This window comes from Hylobates moloch, unplaced genomic scaffold (genome assembly GCF_009828535.3).
Source record: "Hylobates moloch isolate HMO894 unplaced genomic scaffold, HMol_V3 SCAFFOLD_2, whole genome shotgun sequence".
Lineage (NCBI taxonomy): Eukaryota > Metazoa > Chordata > Mammalia > Primates > Hylobatidae > Hylobates > Hylobates moloch.
The window spans coordinates 98,358,849-98,378,421 of NW_026652277.1; the positions used below are offsets into that span (position 1 = coordinate 98,358,849).

General features: G+C 34.0%; 1 protein-coding gene across 2 annotated transcripts in view; it reads left to right on the plus strand.

Moving 5' to 3' along the window:
- The window catches only part of EYS (eyes shut homolog), a 2,056,951-nt gene that overhangs the window by 290,267 nt on the left and 1,747,111 nt on the right, over positions 1 to 19,573 (plus strand). For both annotated transcript variants that reach the window (XM_032154320.2, XM_032154329.2), the window contains exons 6-7: positions 2,483 to 2,676; positions 5,535 to 5,662. In XM_032154320.2, coding sequence (XP_032010211.1) covers positions 2,483 to 2,676; positions 5,535 to 5,662 — 322 coding nt within the window. The remainder of the gene's footprint in view (positions 1 to 2,482; positions 2,677 to 5,534; positions 5,663 to 19,573) is intronic.

Below are 19,573 nucleotides of genomic sequence, written 5' to 3' on the forward strand. Positions count from 1 at the left end.
TGTCCAGGGAACACCATACTAAAGGTGTCAGGCTGACAGCTTTTCTTGGAAGAATTGGGAACAAGACTATGATATCTACTTTCACCATTTCTATTTAACACTGGAACATAGGAGGTTCCAGGCTATTTGTTAGACACACACACACACACACACACACACGGACATATTAGTTGAAAGGAAAGCAGTAAAACTGTCTTTATTCACAAATGACATGATCTAATATGTAGAAAATCCTAAGGAATCCCCCAAAGAACTACTAGCACCCAGTTTTCAGACTACAAGCTAATATACACAAGTAATTTGCCTTTCTGTATATTAAAAACAATACTTCAAGCCTGGGCATGGTGGCTCACGCCTGTAATCTCAGCACTTTGGGAGGCCGAGGCAGGTGGATCATGAGGTCAGGAGTTCGAGACCAGCCTGGCCAACGTAGTGAAACCCCATCTCTACTAAAAATACAAAAATTATCTGGGCATGGTGATGCATGCCTGTAGTCCCAGCTACTTGGGAGGCTGAGGCAGGAGAATCACTTGAATGCAGGAGGCGGAGATTGTGATGAGCTGAGATCATGCCACTGCACTCCAGCCTGGGCAATACAGCGAGACTCTGACTGAAAAAAATAAATAAATAAAAATAAAATTCAAAAATAAAATTAAGAAAGCAATTCTAGTTACAAGACCTTCAAAATGCTTAGATATGAATTTAACAAATAAATGCAGGACTTTAACTTAAAGCTATGCAACAATGCTGAGAGAAATGCAAGAATAGCCGAAAAATGGAGATACATTGCATATTCATTGATTGGAATTCAATCTTGTTGGGATGGAAATTTTTCCCAATTTTATCTATTGATTTAATAAAATTGCTATAATATTCCAGCAGGCTTTTGTGTAGAAATTGGCAAGCTCATAGAAAAAGTTATAGGAAACTACAAAAAGAATCCATAGCATAGCCAAAATGATTTTTGGAAAAAAGGAAAGATTGAATGACTACCCAATTTCAAAACCTACCATATAGCTGTATGCATTATGTATTTATCTGGCCAGTGGGTTATTGCACATAAAAAGGCATATAAATCAGGAAAAAATAATAGATATGCCAGAAATCAACTTTCATATTTATAATAGGTCAGTTTTAACAGTTGCTAAACAAACAAACGAGGAAAAGAGAGTCTTAAAAGAAAAAAGTGTCATAACAATTGTATGTGTATATGTCAAACATATAAGCTAAATCATTATCCCACACCATATAAAAAATAAACTCAAATGGATTAGGAATCTAAACATAGGAGCTAAAATTATAAAATATATTAAAATGTCTTCATGACGTTGGGTTAGGCAAAATATTATTAGACACCAATTATATGATACCAAAATATATGACATAAAAATGACAAAATGGACTTAATTAAATAAAGGAAAAGTTGATAAATTGGATTTCATTAAATAAAAACTTTTGCTATCCAAATGTCAACAAGTGAGAAAATGGAAAACCAAATCACGTATATCATAAAGGACTTTTATTCAGTATATACCAAGAACTCACTCAAAAAATGTTCTCAATCATAAGAAAGCTGATAATACAATTTAAAAATAGTTAATAGATTTAAAAAGACATTTCATTTTTGAAGATACACAAATGATTAATACACATACCAGAAGATGCTAAAAATAATTAGTCATTAGTGAATGAAAATTGAAGCCTCAGTGAGATACCATTGTACATTTACTAGAATGACTATAATAAAGAAAACGGACAATATCAAATGTTGGCAAGAATGTGGAGAAACATAAAGCTGACACATCGCTGGTGGAAATGTTAACATGGCACAGCTACTTTGGAAAACAGTTTAGCAGTTTCCTAAAATATTAAACATGAATTTTCCATAGAATCCAGCAATTTCACTCCTGGGAATCTTTTCAAGAAATATAAAAAAATGTATATTCCCTCAAAAATTGTATATGAATTCATGATTCATAAGAACCAAAAACTGAAAACAGATGTCCACTGAAGGAAGAATGGATTAACAAAATGTATATATTGTGAATTACTCTTTAGCAATATAAAGTACCAACTACTGATACATGATACATGAAAATTATCTTTAAAAAATTGCTATGCAAAAGAAGCCAATCGCAAAAGACCACATACTCCATCATACCTTTCTAATGAAATGCCTGTAACTGGGCTTGGGTACAAAGATTGACTACAAAAGAGCTCTTCTTTGGGTAACGGAATTGTGCTAAAACTGCATTGTGATGATGCTTGAGTAGCTCTATACATTTGCAAAAGTTATTGAATTGTAGAATTGCAGTGAATGAATTTTATAATATATAACTTACACTGCAATATATTTGTTAAAGAAAAATATTTCATAAACTCGAGAGAAATTTCTAGAATGTTTTGCTACATATCTATGCTCATTTCTTCTTTCCTGCCTTCCTTTTTTTTTTTTTTCTTTCTTGTGTGTGATTTTTTTAAGGTCCATCCTGTGAAGTGTCAACAAAACCTTGTGTTTCTCTGCTTTGTTGGAAAAGAGGAATTTGCCCAAATTGCAGTTCTGCTTACACTTATGAATGCCCAAAAGGATCTTCCAGCCAAAATGGTGAAACCGATGTCAGTGAGTGTTCATTAGTACCATGTCAGAATGGTACTGACTGCATCAAAATATCAAATGTAAGTCTCAATCTAACATATAAGTGAGTAGTTTTAATTTTTTTTTACTATTACCAAGCAATTTGAAAAGAATAAAGAATTAGAATCCTTATTAAGGTAGTTTAATTGTTAAACTCAGACAAACAAGAACAATCTACTTATTTTAATTTTTCCTGTTTATATAGGAAAAAACTTTGCTCTTCCATCAGTATTATCCCTTTTAAAGGAATATAAATTTGTACACTCTTCATTTTTTCTTATTGCTTTTTTTCATCTTTTAGTTATTCAATGTTGTTATACTTTAACTTTTCAATTTAACATTTAAATAAATAAGACTAGGAAATATTTTGTTAGCTCTTCTCACAAATTACTATCTTTTCATTTTAGATTCCTATTTGTCATTAACTCTTTAAAGAACTTTAAGAGATTATTTTTCCAACCTCCTGAACTTTTTGTTACTAACACTCTGAAAAGGAATTTTTTTTTTTCCCTGGAGAACTGCCCATTTTGTCAAAAAAAATGCTGAACTTTTGCTGAGAATAATTAGTTAAATTATATACAACATAATATACAGATAAAAGTTTATAGAAGAACATCTTGTACTCCCCCTGAAATTTCTTCCACAATACGCAAAGATTTGTTACCAATGTACAGTATACTAGACCCAAATATTTGGAGATACAAGGGCAAAGATCAATAATACATGCTTCTTCTAAAAATCAAGGAAACTATTATTGTAGTAGGCAGACTATACCCCTCATCCTCCACCAAAAAATAAAATAAAAATAAAATAAATAAACATGTCCATGCACTAATCCTGGGAATATGTGCATGTGTTATGTTACCCAGCAAGAGGAAATTAAGATTGCAGATGGAGTAAAGGCTGCTAATCAGCTGATGTTATCTTGGATTATTTGGGTGGATCCAGTGTAATCACAAGGGCCCTTTAAAATGGAAGAGAGAGATGGAAGAATCAGAGTCAAAAGGGGATTTGATGATGTAATGAGGCTGGTTTTAAAGATGGAGGAAGGGACCATAAATGAAAAAATGAATGTATCCTCTAGAATATGCTGGAAAAGTTAGGGGAACATTTCCCTGTAGAGCCTACAGAAGGGACACAGCCGACATCTTGGTTTTAGCCTTCTGAAACGTTTCAGACTTAGGACCTCTGGAACTCTAAGATAATGATTTTTTGTTGTTGTTGTTCCTTTAAGCTACTAAGTTTGTAATAATTTGCTATATAAATAAAAAGTTATATAAATAGAAAACTAATACAATAATCCATCAAGAACTATTAATAATATTGTTTAAAATGTTTTGCTTTTAAAGTTGACAATAATGAATGATTGAACACATTCTCTAACTTTACTAGTTAAAAGAATCTTAATATAAGAAGCGACTTTTAATGGATGTATGCTTAACTATTAATTCATAGAAGTACTTTAATTCTATTTTGCTTCTCTATTATTCATTATTTATATTCTCTAATATTATTTAATATTCTCTATTATTCATTAGAATAATTATTTTGTAGATAAATTACTTGGAAGATTGTACATATTATCATTTGCACTGCTACCATGTATGAGCTTGGGCAAGCTATATACCTCTTTCAACGTTAGTTTTGGGTTAAATTAAATAAATTTTGATTGGATTCCATGAGAATAAAACAAAATCATCAATTTTAAGTATATGGGCTTTTTACCTTGGAATCTTAATAAATCTTGTTCAGGTAAATGTGATAATGAAAACGATGGTAGTGATGATGATGTTGATGATAATGATAATAAAGAAAAGAGAGAGGAAAAAATAAGGAGGACAGCAAGAGGAAGAAATATGATGACTAGGTTGTATTTTGAATGCAGGTGAAATTAACTTTTGCTCAGCAAATTTAATTTCATTTTATTTTTACCTGCCCATGGATGCATGGACTTGTTTCAGGTGCCAATGGTTTATTTTCTATGAATAGTCATCCCAAAACTTGGTGGCTTAAAATAATTATTTTATTATTATCTCTTATGGTACTGTGAGCTGACTTGTCTCAGCTAGGATATTGTTTAGAGTCCCTCCGAGGTTGTCATCAGGAAGTGTCTAGACTTGGACTTCATCTTGAAGGTTTTCTTTTTTTTTTTTTTTTTTTTTTGAGATGGAATCTCGCTCTGTCACCCAGGCTGGAGTGCAGTGGCCCGATCTCGGCTCACTGCAAGCTCCGCCTCCTGGGTTCACGCCATTCTCCTGCCTCAGCCTCTCCGAGTAGCTGGGACTACAGGTGCCCGCCACCACGCCCGGCTAATTTTTTTGTATTTTTAGTAGAGACGGGGTTTCATCGTGGTCTCGATCTCCTGACCTCGTGATCCGCCCGCCTCGGCCTCCCAAAGTGCTGGGATTACAAGCGTGAGCCACCGCGCCCGGCCGAAGGTTTTCTTATTCATATGTCTGGTAGTTAATATTGGCTGTTAGCTTGGCCCACAACTGGGCCTATTAGCCACAATCCTAAACATGATTCCTCCATGTGGCCTGTGCTTCCTGAGAGCATGGTGACTGGGTTCAAAGAGCAAGTATCCTAAGATAATTAGATAGAATCTATATGGCCTTTAAAGCATCATTGTCTCCATGGTCACAATCTTGCTTACATTCAAGAGGAAGGGAATATAGTCGCTAATTCTTAATAGAGGAGTTTTGATTTCACATAGCAAGAAGAGTGTGTGAGATGGGAGATGGTGTTGTGACATTTTGGAAAATAGAATCTGCTACATTGCTGACATAATTTATACTCCAAGTTCGTGACACTAATTTTAACCCTTCCCCAGGTAAGAACCCATTCATTACCTTTGAAATATCCAAAATACTTTGTAAAAATTTTTTTTAATCTTTCTTAGGATGTTATGTGCATCTGTTCACCAATATTTACAGATTGGCTTTGTAAGAGCATTCAAACATCATGTGAGTCATTTCCTTTGAGGAATAACGCTACATGTAAGAAGTGTGAGAAAGATTATCATTGCAGGTATAATTAATTTTCTGTTTATTTTTAATACAAAATACATGGATTTTTAAATCATGTGAATAAAAATATAATGATGTTCTGGTTTTAACCCTAACTTTTACTTAATGGTATATAATATTCTATTTAAAGTTAAAGTAAAACTTTTTTGCATGTTTTGGGTTAATTGTTGTGGTATTAATTTAAAATAAATATTTGAGAAATTCTCAAGCATAATTTAGGTGTACAGTTATAAATACTTTGTTTCATAATGGAGGTTTTAATATAATCAAATAATAATTGAAGGTCTAGAAAGAAAAGAGAGAGATATGTCTCCATAGTATTGTTTCTATTATGCACGTATAATGTTGAAATATTTTAAAATAATAGAATAGCTATTTCTTCCTGTATTTCACAGACCTCAGCAGACAGATATTAGTTAGGGTCTTTAGGCAGACTTTTAGGAATTCATTCTTTCTTTAAGTAATAATTTGCCACAGATTACTCATTTATAAATGGCAGAAGTGACCCAAATATCTGGGCATATAATTTAGTCAATTTTAAATAGCTTTATAGACATTTTCTCACATCATTAAGAAATACAATTTGTACTCTTCACATTTGCTTGACTTTTATCTGACTGCTTAAAGTAAATTCTGTTGGGCATTATTGAAAAGCAGTAAGTAGCCTCAAAAGTTTAGAATATTCATAAAAGCAGAAAATTAACATGTTGGGTACAGAATAGCCTTGGAACACACTGAAAAGGAACTTAGAATATGCATCCACTTCACACTATACAATGCTTTAATCTATTTCAAAGGAATCCAAATTTAAAGTTTTTTTTTTAAATTAACCTTTTGAAATATGACTTTTTCAAAGGAAGTGACAATAAACCTTATCATTATGTAAAGATATTGAAAACTCTAACCCATTCTGTCAAATTTTTGCATTCAATCGTGTGTTAATTCATTAATAAACCTAAATGCTATCCCTTTAAAAATATTTACTTTTAATTTACAACTCTATTTCTATGCCTTAATGTGCTAGTATATTAGTAAATGTACTTAGAAAAGTGATCAACTTAAAAAAAAACAGATACATCTCCTCCCCAAACATAAAACTGACTGATTAAAAAAAAAATGCTAACTCTGACTCAGGTGAAATAATGGAGATACAATAAATATTAATTAAGTACGAAGTTGAAAAAAAGATAGGAAATTAATCTTGAAATCTATTTTTCTGTTCTCATATGAGTCAAAGAATATCAGTGAATATAATAATAAAAATAAAAATGACTTGACTTCAATGCTTTTATGTTAAGGATTTATCTGTGTGTTACTAACTTATGAGGTATGTTTTCCTAGGTCAGTGACTAACACTTTAAAATTAGAACTTCTTGAAGAGCTAAAGTACAAATGGTTGTTCCTTGTCTCTAGTGTTTATAATTTAATAGATCTGGGATGAGGATTGCAAATGTGCATTTCCAATCAAGTCGTAAATGATTCTGATGCTCCTGATCTGGAGACACCTCATCTGAAGACACAACTTCAATGAGGGAAGTTGTCTTATACCTTCCACCTACTTTAACTACTCTTTTCTACTGAAGTTTTACTCTTCTGAATTTGGGAGGAAAAAAATGTGTTAAGGTGAAAAGGAGTCAAATGTGGAAAGGAGAAGAATAGAGTGATTATGATGATATTAGTTTCCCTACCTGAACATATGCTACAGATCTAAATTTATATGGGTAGATGAGAGAGAAACTGAGGCAAAATTACCTCCTTGAGGAAGACAGTGAAACATTGGTTATGGAAATTTTTATTTGGTACCTAGTAACTTAAAGCAATACAGTTAGAAAGAAATTAATTTTCTCCTGTAGTTAAAAATCAGAAAATTCCTTACCACCTAGAAGACTGAAAGCTTTACGTGTCTATGGGAAGTTAGCATAAAAATGTTATTATTATAAGCAGAAAGAGTTGTAAAGTATCAAAAGTGGCAATGCTGGGAGCAGGTAGCACACAAGTAGAGTCTGATAGGAAAGGAAAAGGAATAATTGGTGTCTTGGAGGTATCAGACAGATCGAATACAACTTTGGTGACTCTCTTAAATTATGGAAGAATGGTTTGATTGTTTATGTGAATACTTTGGATAATGATTTGAAAATAAAATGGAGTCTGTGAAATACAGCAATTGCAAAAAAATGAAACAAATATTTTAAAAAGGATACTTGACCAGTATTTGGGTGGTGGTTTATCCATCCAAATACTAGGAATTCCTAGAGAATTCCTCTCACTCTTCTCCAGCATTACTGCTCTCCGTCTACAAAAGTGAAATAACTTTTTCACCCCCTACTTGCTCGTTTGGCCCTAGAACGTAAATTTTTTCAAGGTATATTTGGCACTTTTGCGTGTTGATACTGAAAACATTTGGAAGAAAGTCTGCACTTAAGATTAACAGTGAAACTCCTACTAGAGGTTTTAAAGGGAAATGAAAGTCACACTCTACAGTGACACTAAGAAACTGTATTGCAGCATGTAATTGTGCAACTGGAGGTCGTTTTGCAACCATAAAGTCCAGCAAGGAGACAAAGCCAAAACAGATATAGAGCTGAAAGGATTAAAAGGAGAGCCAGAACAATGATCAAATTCTTAACAAAGAAAGAACTACCTATAGACAGTTTAACAATATGAGCCAGTAATTCCCTGCATTGGTTTAGTCTGTTTGAGTTAGGATTATGTTGTTTACAACTGAAAACTTTCCACGTAAATATACTGAAATTCTTTACAAACCACTGAGTTAGATTGCTCACATATTTTAAATGGTTAATCTTTAGCCATACAAGTGGTTTTATTGCTCACTCAATTATTAGTTATCTACTAAAAGAAAATCAAATATTTCTGTAATATTGCTGACTACTTTATGAAAATGATTTTGAATTACTACAAAATCCACTCTACTGTAAGATATTCAAGAAGAATGTGTTTTATTCATTTTTGTATTTCTAAATTATTTTGCTATGTAAATATTTTCTAATTTATTTGATTCATTATATAATTTGTTTATAATAATTATTTTGGATCTTACTGATTGAAATGGAAGGTCTTGACTTGGGCTGTGACATGAAATGACTAATTTATTTAATTTAAAGAATATATATGTGTTTTTCAGAAACTTTCCTACTCTAAGTAAAATTCTTCTGCAACCATAAAAAAGGCCAAAAAAATTAAAAAGCAAAAAAGCTCTTTTTGTAAGAAACTTACATTCCAGTAGCCAGATACTGCTTTAAATGATCACTCTGACTCAATTTTATTAAATAGAGTGTTGGTGTATGTTCCCAAGGGAAGGGAGACCAGCTAGAAAGCTACTATGACTATGTAGCCCAGAGTTGGTGGTGACTGACACTGCCATCAAGATGACTTGAAATGATGGTAATTAAGGGTCAGATCTGGACTATATCTCTAAGAATAATTCAATATTTTGCTGAAGGATTAGATGTGAGGTAACACAAATAAGTCAAGGGTAACTCTAAGGTTGTTTGCTCAATTGAAAGGTTGGGAAATAAACCTAAACAGTTTTCTAATACCATTTCCAAAATGGAAAAATCTGTAGAAAGAAGGGCCTGGTTGGCAGGAGTGGAAAACAAGATGTCAGTTTTGAACATGTTAGAGAAGACACCTAATAGAGCCAAGTAGAGATATTGAAGTAGGTATCAAGTATGTTTCCATTTTAGAGAAGCTATCAGGACTAAATATGTAAATTTGGAAGCCAGTGCCAGAGACATGATATTTAAAACCAGGAAACTTGCTGTGCAGAAGCCTTTTAGTTTAATTATATTCAATTTTTGTTTATTTTTGTTTTTGTTGCATTTCCTTTTGAGAACTTAGTCATTAATTCTTTGCCTAGGCCAATGTCTGGAAAAGTTTCTCCTAGTTTTTTTTTTTTCTAGGATTTTTATAATGACAGGTCTTATGTTTAAGTTTTTAATCTAACGAGTTAATTTTTGAATATGTTAAGAGATAGGGGTGTAGTTTTAGTCTTCTGCATAAAATTCTTTATTTTTCCCAGCACTATTTACTGAACAGGATGTTCTTTCCCCAATGTATATTTTTGTTGACTTTGTCAAAGATCAATTTGTTGTAGGTATGTGGTTCTCTATTCTGTTTCATTAATCTATGTGTCTATTTTTATATATCAATACCATGCTGTTTGGTTACTATAACCTTTTAGTATAATTTTAAGTCAACAGAGTGAACAGACAACCTATAGAATAGGAGAAACATTTTCAAGGAAAACATCCATCAAAAGGCTAGTATTCAGAATCTACAAGAAACTCAAACACCTCAGCAAGGAAAAAATCAAATAACCCCACTAAAAGTCAGCAAAAGGCATAAACAAATATTTTTTAAAAGAAGACATAAAAGCAGCCAACAAACATATAAAAAGTGCTCAACATCTTTAATCATCAGATAAATACAAATTAAAACCACAGTGAGATGCCATTTTACACCAGTCAGAATGGTTATTACTAAAAAGTCAAGACACAACAGATGTTGGCAAGGATGCAGAGAGAAGGGTATGCTTACATACTGTTGATAGAAAAATAAATTAGTACATCTCTATGGAAAACAGTATGAAGATTTCTCAAAGAGCTAAAAATAGAACTACCATTTTATCCAGCAATGCTACTACTGGATATCTAACGAAAAGAAAAGGAATAATTATATCAAAATAGCACCTGCACTCATATATTTATCACAGTACCATTCACAATAGAAAAGTCATGGAATCAGCCTAAGTGTCCATCAATGGATGACTGGATTAAAAACGTGATACACACACATACACACACACACACCACGAAATACAATTTAGCCACCCAAAATGATAAAATCATGTCTTTGCAGTAGCATGGATGGAACTGGAGACCATTATCATAAGTGAAATGACTCAGAACCAGAAAGTAAAAAGCCTAATCTTTTCACTTATAAGTGGGAACTAGACAATGGGTACACATTGATGTACAGGGTAGAATAATAGATATTGGAGACTCTAAAATGTGGGATGGTGGGAGAGGGTGTAAGAATGAAATATGAACTATTGCGTAAAATGTTCACTATTCGGGTTATGGGTACACTAAAAGCCCAGACTTCACCGCTATGTAATATATCCATGTTAAAATAACAAAAAACAAGCAAACAAACAAAAAACTGCACTTGTAGTCTCTAAATGTAAAATAAATAATAAATAAATAAATAAATAAATAAAAGAGGTTAGCTTAGAAAAAAATAAAAATAAAACAGGAAACTCAATGAAATTACCTCACATTGAACCCAGATAGGAACATGAGAATGTTTTCGACTGAGACTTGGGACACTCATATTTGAGGGAGTTAATGGATTAGAACATGAGATTTAAAAGGACCCCGTGAGTTAAGATGAGAAAAATACACACAATTATTAGAGAAGCTAATAAACTGGCAACTAAGGAAAGTTCAAAATAGTTTATTTTTAGATAGTAGTAGAAATGGGTTTGGATATAGGGCACAAGCAGAAGAGTTAGCTTAGATAGGATGGCGATGTTAAATGAATTGTAATAGAAGGAAAAATAGAATAGGTTGCTTTGAATGTGTGGTCGTTGAATCATTTGGAAAGTGCTGATGGCTGCGTTACTCAAGTGAAATAAGCAGCAATGTCTGATGAAATAGTAATCCAAGTGAGTATGAGGAAAATAGAGTATTACTGATATGCTACAGCATCTCCTTGAAGTTAGTGAACATAAATTTAAAGTAAGTTCAGTCTACAATAATATGTGTCAATCTCAAACTAAGTGTAATTTACTCATATGCCCATCAGAAATAGCTAGGGTGTTGAATTAAAGTAGGGTTGAGCCTTTACCAGGCTATGACAATGGAGGGGAAAGAGTGATTTAAGGGTGTATGCAATTAGTGATTATAGAAGTAAAAGGTGTAATCTAATTCACACAAGGAGGCAATAGAGAATATGATGGGGAAGACAGACACTGAAGTGTTGGTAGGGTCAATGGATTGTGGGATGGAATAAACGTTGGGGGAGAAAAGGACTACAAGGAGTAAATTAGAAAGAGAAATGAGGCTGTGCATAGAATATAAAATACTTAACGTTAAGATTATGTAAGTTAACACTGAGAAGATAATGTAGTTATATATTATGGTAGTATATAGCATACTAGAGTGGCAGTAGGTTGTAGAGTTAGAGGGAAGATTCAGATCTTTGAGTTGAGACAGTATGCTCCTAGGAGATGCTAACGTGGCAAATAAATAAACTTCGCAGATATTGAAATAATGAAGGCACTTAGGGTGTTCTCCATGACTTGGCTATTGTGATAAAGAGGATGTGATGTGTTTGCACGTGTATGTATGTGATATTACACAGCTACATAAAGAAGGAAATTCTATCATCTGCGACAGCGTGTATGAATGTTGAGGGCATTATGCTAAGTGAAATAAATCAGCCAGATAAAGACAAACACTGTATCATCTAACTAATATGTAAAATTTTTAAAATTCAAAGTCATAGAAACAGAATACTGGTTTTCAGGCAATTGGGGCTGAGAGAAATGGGTTGTTCAAAGGGTTACAATATTGTATATTTCAGTACAGTTAGAAGGGAGAACTTGAAATGTTTCCAAGACATAGAAATGGTAAATACTTGAAGTGATGGATGCCCTAAATCTGACTTGATCATCACACATTCTAAGCATGAAACACAATATCACATGTATCTCATAAATATGTAGAAACAGTATTTATCAGTAAAAAAAAGACAAAAAAAGATGAATAATTTTTGGGGAATTAATGTTCAAAGTAATGACTATAGCTAAAAATGATGCATTGCATACTTGAAATTTGCTAAGAGAATAGATCTTACCTGCTATCCCCCCACACATACAAATGATAACTGTGCAAGGTGACAGATATGTTAACTAAGGATAATCATTTCACAATGATTACCAAGATATTATCACGCTTCACACTTTAAATTTATACAACTTTGTCAATTATGCTTCAATAAAGTTGGAAAAAAATAACAAAGTAAGGTTGGGATTGCTGGGTGTGGTGGCTCACGCCTGTAATCCCAGAGCTTTGGGAGGCTGCGGCAGGAGGATCACCTGAGGTCGGGAGTTCAAGACCAGCTTGACCAACATGGAGAAACCCCATCTCTATTAAAAATACAAAATTAGCTGGGCATGGTGGCACATGCCTGTAATCCTAGCTACTCGGGAGGCTGAGGCAGGAGAATCTATAGAATCTGGGAGGCGGAGGTTGCAGTGAGCCGAGATCGTGCCATTGCACTCCAGCCTGGGCAACAAGAGCGAAACTCTGTCTCAAAACAGACAAACAAACAAAGGTTGGGATTACATTAGAGAAAGATAACAAGTCAGATGTTAAATGTTAAAGAATTAGAGGGGATGCTCAGGAAGGTTAGCTATGACTATGACAAGGAGAAGATATGGGTAGCATGGTTTGATGGCATCATCTTGAAATAAGTAAGGCTTTTAAGGAAGAGGACAGGACATGAGGAAAAGATGAAGACAACTATACAACATGTAGACATTGAGCTGTGAGAGAAGAGGGAGAAAGAATAACCACCACTTGAGAATTTACAGTCAAAGGAAAGAGATTCCTAAGAAGAATATGAAAGAAGTGTACAGAGCTGCTTGGGGGAAAAGAACCACACGGTGAGGGATGACTTGGAAACCACTGGCTTCCTAGGATATCTGAGGTAATGGTAATAAGGGAGTAATTTTAATGGCCTCAAAGGTAGATCATAGTGGGTTGATTGTGAGTGTTGGCATAAAGTTAATGGTGCTGGGTTTTGTCAGGAGCTCACAGAGCTCGATAGACATTTGGAAATTTTTCCAAAGGCAGTGCTAAAGCTACAGGACTCTTGTGCTCCACTTCACTTACACAGGTGGCAGTGTCCACGGCGCTGCAGGACACAGCTCCAGTGATGCCTCCTAGGGTCCCGGATCACCTCTTGGATGGAGGTTCATGGGTAGAGAAGGGAAAGTCATTGTGACTTGATATGTAGGTTTCTGAATTCTCCACCATACTTCCCACTTTTGTAAAGTGGAAAGTGTTTATTCACCAAAATCACTTAATGGTTTTGAAGATTATCATGAACTACATTATTAATATTGTCATTTTACACACACACGCGCGTGCACGCACACACACTCTAATTTTTACAGAATACAATGACTCCAATATTCTCAACATATCAGGAGGATCAAATTTTTACTATTTAGAGTAAAATGAGGAAATGAACCAGGAAATAAAGTTTCGTTAAACCAGCTGGTGTCTTTCTAACAATTTTTCAAATTTGAAAATCAACTATTTAACCAAATTAATTGGGAGAAAACTTTGTAAAATATGCCACTGATTAGATATTAGAGAAATATGAATACTATGTTTTTAAAAATCAGAAATGTTGTGATATAGAGAATTTTGCTTTCTAAGCCTTTTATTTTCTCCTCCCAAATTCTGAGATATTTCAAGGGATAATGATATTCTCTTTTATATTCTCAGCTTATTGTGGTTTTTTTTTTCTGTTTTCTACTCCCTGGATTTAGATTATTATAACTTACACTACTTCAATTTCAATTTGATGTATTAACATAACTTCCCCCACCCCCATCCCCAAGTCAGTTTCAGCATTTATTTTATTTGGCTTGTGATAAATCTCACCATGTCAGTCATGGGTAAAGTAAGGTTTTCAGTTTATGTCACAAATATAACCAAGTATGCACTGTGACTTTGAGATAGGACACTGCATTTGCAGAAATGCATAGGTTGACATATTTCAACATATAATAAAATTATATTTTCTTATTAATTTTGAAAAATGATTTTTAAAATAGCCATCACATATTTGCATGAGGAATGTATTAATTAATGGAATGCTTCCACTTGGTCACTCAATAATTTTCAACAGCAAAGCTTTATCTTTTGGAGTTAATTATCTCAAAAGCTGGGCTGCTACATTTTTCTTTGCTTGAAATCAATAGTCACATTTATAAGGCTAACTTTTGAATCAATCATTCTGAAATTTAACATAGGGAAAAGTTTTTTAAAGTTTAAATATAGTTTTTAACTTCAGATTCTGGTCATAAACTATATAACTATTAATAATATCTAGGACATTGTTGCCATTTTCTCATCAAGAGTAGCTTTTGCTACTATTAGTACAACTTTACATTCTGCGGTATTGTTACAGGGTACAGGAGGTATCCTGTAATCTGGCCCCCTAAATGCCTCATTTAAGAACATACGTTCTCATCAGTATAAACGTTCTTCCTTCCTTGAATGTATTAATTTCCATATAAAAAATAATAAGTTAGTGCAGACATATGCAGATAAAATTTGAATTAACATCATGAAATCTTTAAGTCCTCCTGGCATACCTGATTAAAGGAAACTTAGCCCCATAATGTTCTGCACAACCTCTAATATTTCTTAATATCCAGTATTCTTCCACTGTGCCCTCTGTATCTCATTTTGTCCACAGAATATTTTCCAAGTATCCACAATATATTTTCTTTTTCTTTATTTTTTTATTTTTTAGAGACAGGGTCTCACGTTTTCACCCAGGCTGGCATGTAGTGTTGTGAACCAAGCTCATGTCAGTCTCAACCTCCTGGGCTCAAGCAATCCTCTCACCTCAGCCTCCCAAGTAACCGAGTAGCTGGGACTATTCACCTGGCTAATTTTTTGAAAAAAAGAAATTGTGGATATGGGGTCTTATTATGTTGCCCAGGCTGGTCTGGAACTCGTGGAGTCAAGCAATCCTCCTGCCTTAGCCTCCGAAAGTGCTGGGATTACAGATATAAGCCACCACGCCCAGCCCACAATATTTTTTCTGTATCTTTCTTTCTTTTTCTCACTGAAACCTGAGGACAATTTTTCTTGTAGCCTTCTTAGTTGGTCACTATTCATTCTTCTATAGTTGTGTACCACAGACAGTGAAGTATGTAGACAGGGTTGCCCTTGTTGCCATATTCAGGCCATTTTTTCCCTTCTCCTTCTGAAAACCCTAGCCAGCAGCTGTATCTTCTCTCTCTCTCTGACTCTCTCTCCCCCTCCCCCTCTCCCTGGCTCCTTTTGTAGTAGCTTTTCTCTCAGTTTCTGCTTATCCTTTACTAAATGTTTTAGCATCTAGCTTGCTGACCTTTTCTTTATCACCACTGTGGTCATATTTTTTGATAACTTTGGTGTCCCTCTTGGAAATCCACTCACTTTGGTTGTTTAAATTTTTTGATAATTATTTTGCTAATTTCCCCCTCTCCTTCACCTCAGTCCATCTCCCATGGTCTTATCCTATAAGTTATCATGCCTGTAATTGCACACCTTGCAATACCTTTAATTTAAATTCTTTCATTCTCTGATCGCCACTTCCTGTATTTCAAGTTCACTCACTCATGTACTGTAATGACAAAATTTCATAAATTTTAAAAAAAGCAACAGGCACCTCCCATTATATGACTGCATTGATGTTCCTGTGACTAGTACCCCCTGCAGGTCCCCACTTTCTTTTAAAAAACATACTTACACATCCACTTTCAAATTCCTTGACTCTGTTTTTCTATGTCCATTGACCTGAAAACACCAAACCTGTTTAATTTTCATCCTACCATTAAACTCTTGTCCATTTTATATATATCTAATATAGCAGCTCAAACTTAATGTATTCCAAATTCATAATTGATTATTGAGCCCTGGGCAAAGCTTCTTTTCTGCCAATATTCATTTACATTACTCTTTTATTTCTTCTTTTCTCTTTTTTGACACGTCTTGTCCATCAACAAATCCTTTAAACTCTCCCATAACTACATATCATGGATATGAACACTTTTATCATTATGAAAGTTAACACCCTCGTTGAAGCCAAATTCTCAGCTGGAACATTTCAATAGCCTCCCTCTTGACCTCATTGTTTTGAACCTTCATTCAGGTACATGTCAAATAGTGAATGGAAATCTCATCAAAAAAGCTAATATTTTGGCGGAGATTTGAATGATGTGAGGGAATGTGCAGCTGTCTAAGGGAAGAGTGTTCATGGCAGAGGGAGTACCTATTGCAAAATCCTTGACCTATTCAGGCCCTATCAGTGCATGAGTTCAGACTAACTGCTCTGGAGAAAGCAAGGGAAGTAGCAGAAATGAAGTTAGAAGAGAAACCAGAATCTGGGGCAGCTTTAGATCATGAATGCCTTTGTAAAGTCCTTCATTTTCACTCTAAGTACAATGGCAAGTATTGTAGTTGCTGGCAAATGAGTTACTTTATTTGGCTTATATTTTTAAATTGTTGTGTGACTGTTGTTTTGAAACGAAACTGTACAGACACATGGGCACATGCAAAGAGACCTGTTAATAAGCTATTGTAGTAATTATAGTATAGTAATCTGGGAAGGACAGTGACTTAGATTAGAATTGGAGAGAGGGTAACGGCAGGGCGCGGTGGCTCACGCCTGTAATCCCAGCACTTTGGGAGGCCGAGGTGGGTGGATCACGAGGTCAGGAGATCAAGACCATCCTGGCTAACGCTGTGAAACCCCATCTCTACTAAAAATACAAAAAATTAGCCGGGCGTGGTGGTGGGCGCCTGTAGTCCCAGCTACTCAGGAGGCTGAGGCAGGAGAAAGACATGAACCCGGGAGGCGGAGGTTGCAGTGAGCCGAGATCTCACCACTGCACTCCAGCCTGGGCGATAGAGCGAGACTCCGTCTCAAAAAAAAAAAAAAAAAAAAAGGAATTGGAGAGAGGGCATAATAAGAAGGGGTTGGATTGTGGATGTATATTTAAGATGGAGTCAATACAATGTTTCTTTAGAATGGATTGAATGAGAAAGAAAAAGAACAAATATAGTGGCTCTGTAGTTTTTGACCTGAGCAACTAGAAAACAGATTGTGATTATTTTAGATGTTGAAAGTTACAGGAAAAGCAACTGTAAAATAGTTTGCTTGTTTATCATTTTTTATCCACAAAAAAAGAATATATATGTTTTAAAATCATGTTATTCCTCTGCCACTGCCATTCAGGGGGTTCCCATGCATTAATAAAACCTAAAGTATTTAAAATGCTTACAAGGTGAGCCATATTTTCCTCCTGCCTATCTCTCTGCCACCGTCTCCTACTAAGTCACCACTTTGATCTTTGAGATGTTTCCTGAATATCTCAAGAACCTCCTGCTTCAATCCTCGGTATTTGCCGTTCCCTTTTCTGAAATGCACATTTCCCAGAAAGCACAGTAGCAGTTTGTACACTTCCTTCAGCCATTCACTCAAATATTATCTCCTCAAAGATGTCTTTCCTGTTGATCCTGACACAGCCTTGAAATACCTCTTCTCAATTTCTCCCTCCACTTTTATCAGATTTAATTTATTAATTATATAGCGCCTCTCCCTATCTGTCATTATACTCATGTATTTATAATTTTCTCTCCCTTCCCCATAAACTAATGTATAATAAGCAGAGGAGTTGCTGTTTTAATAGGTTTAATATTAGCTTTCTATGTTCTAGGATAGAGGTATAACATGTTAATTTTAATTATCAAATACAGATGGTTTTGTCTAAGATTCTTATTTTCATCTTTAAATAACTTTTACATCTGAATTATTTGCTTCCTGAAATCCAGAGAGTGACCTTGTTGCTCAGTTTATGCTTAAAAGATAAATTTGTCATATGAAGTAGTCCATAAGTCTAGACATTTGTTATGCCCACACAAGTCACAGTATGTAAGCATGCAATAGTATTGCAAAGATTCTATTATAAGAATAAATCTTAATTTACTTCAAAGGCTTTTTTGCCCAAGTAGCCGAATAGGTTCAATGACAGCATTGAAACTGATACAAGTAACTTTCCATCAGAATCTCCATGTATGCTTGATGAAACCAAAGAGACAAATGTGAACTACAATGCTTTAAGACAAAAATTACAACTTAAACATTATAAAAATTACAAACATAACTGTTCATTTCCTGGAAAAAAAATGTATCAAAAGTTGATTCCAAGTTTTCAAACAAGTGATGAGAGTATTTCAAGTTACCACAGGCAGAGAAAACTATTTGAAGTTAGTTTATAACTATCTCCTTTCCATTTACTAGAACAGTATAGAGTTTGAAAAAGCTATTTCAGCAGCTAGAAAACTGTAAGCAAAAGTATACTTCTAATTTGAAGTTAACTCTTTAAAAAATATTTTTTCTAATGTTTTGCTTTATGAAATTATTTTAATACAATAATAATTTTTACTAATTGTTAGTAAAATATTGAACATTTTATTTTTAATTGTATTAAATTTATGGGCTTTTCTTAATATCTTGAAAAAATACATTTTGAAACCTATTTAAAATGTAGTAAATATTATTTCACTGATTTTTATTTTAATTTATAAATCAACTTTAAAAAGAAATAGCAGTTATAAATACTAGTAGTTCTGTATTACATAAAACATTTACCAAAATGCTGGCGATGGAATTTTGTTCTGATATTGCTGTCCCTACTCTGTTAATGCTGTGTTCCCAACAGTGCCCGACACTTCTCATTAAAATCAGTAGTGTGCATTCCATAGGTCACTGGACAAAGTTTGGAATGCTATGACCAAGAAATACAGCAAAGCTAATTAACTAATGAATATTGGCTTTATTGGCAAAAGGAAACCTAATAATAGAAAGTTATTTAAATCAGTGGTAAGAAATCATTTTAGGAAGGAAAAAGTAAAAGAGGATAAAAGTATTGTTTTTGTCTCATCTTTTCCACTAATATATTTTATTTTCATTATTTTTTCTTCCTTTTCATGTATCTTCACAGATCCTCGCTACTTTCCTATGTATCATCTCCCATTTTACCACTAAAATGACACCTTAAATATTTCCATCACAATCATGTGGTTACCCTTACCCTAAA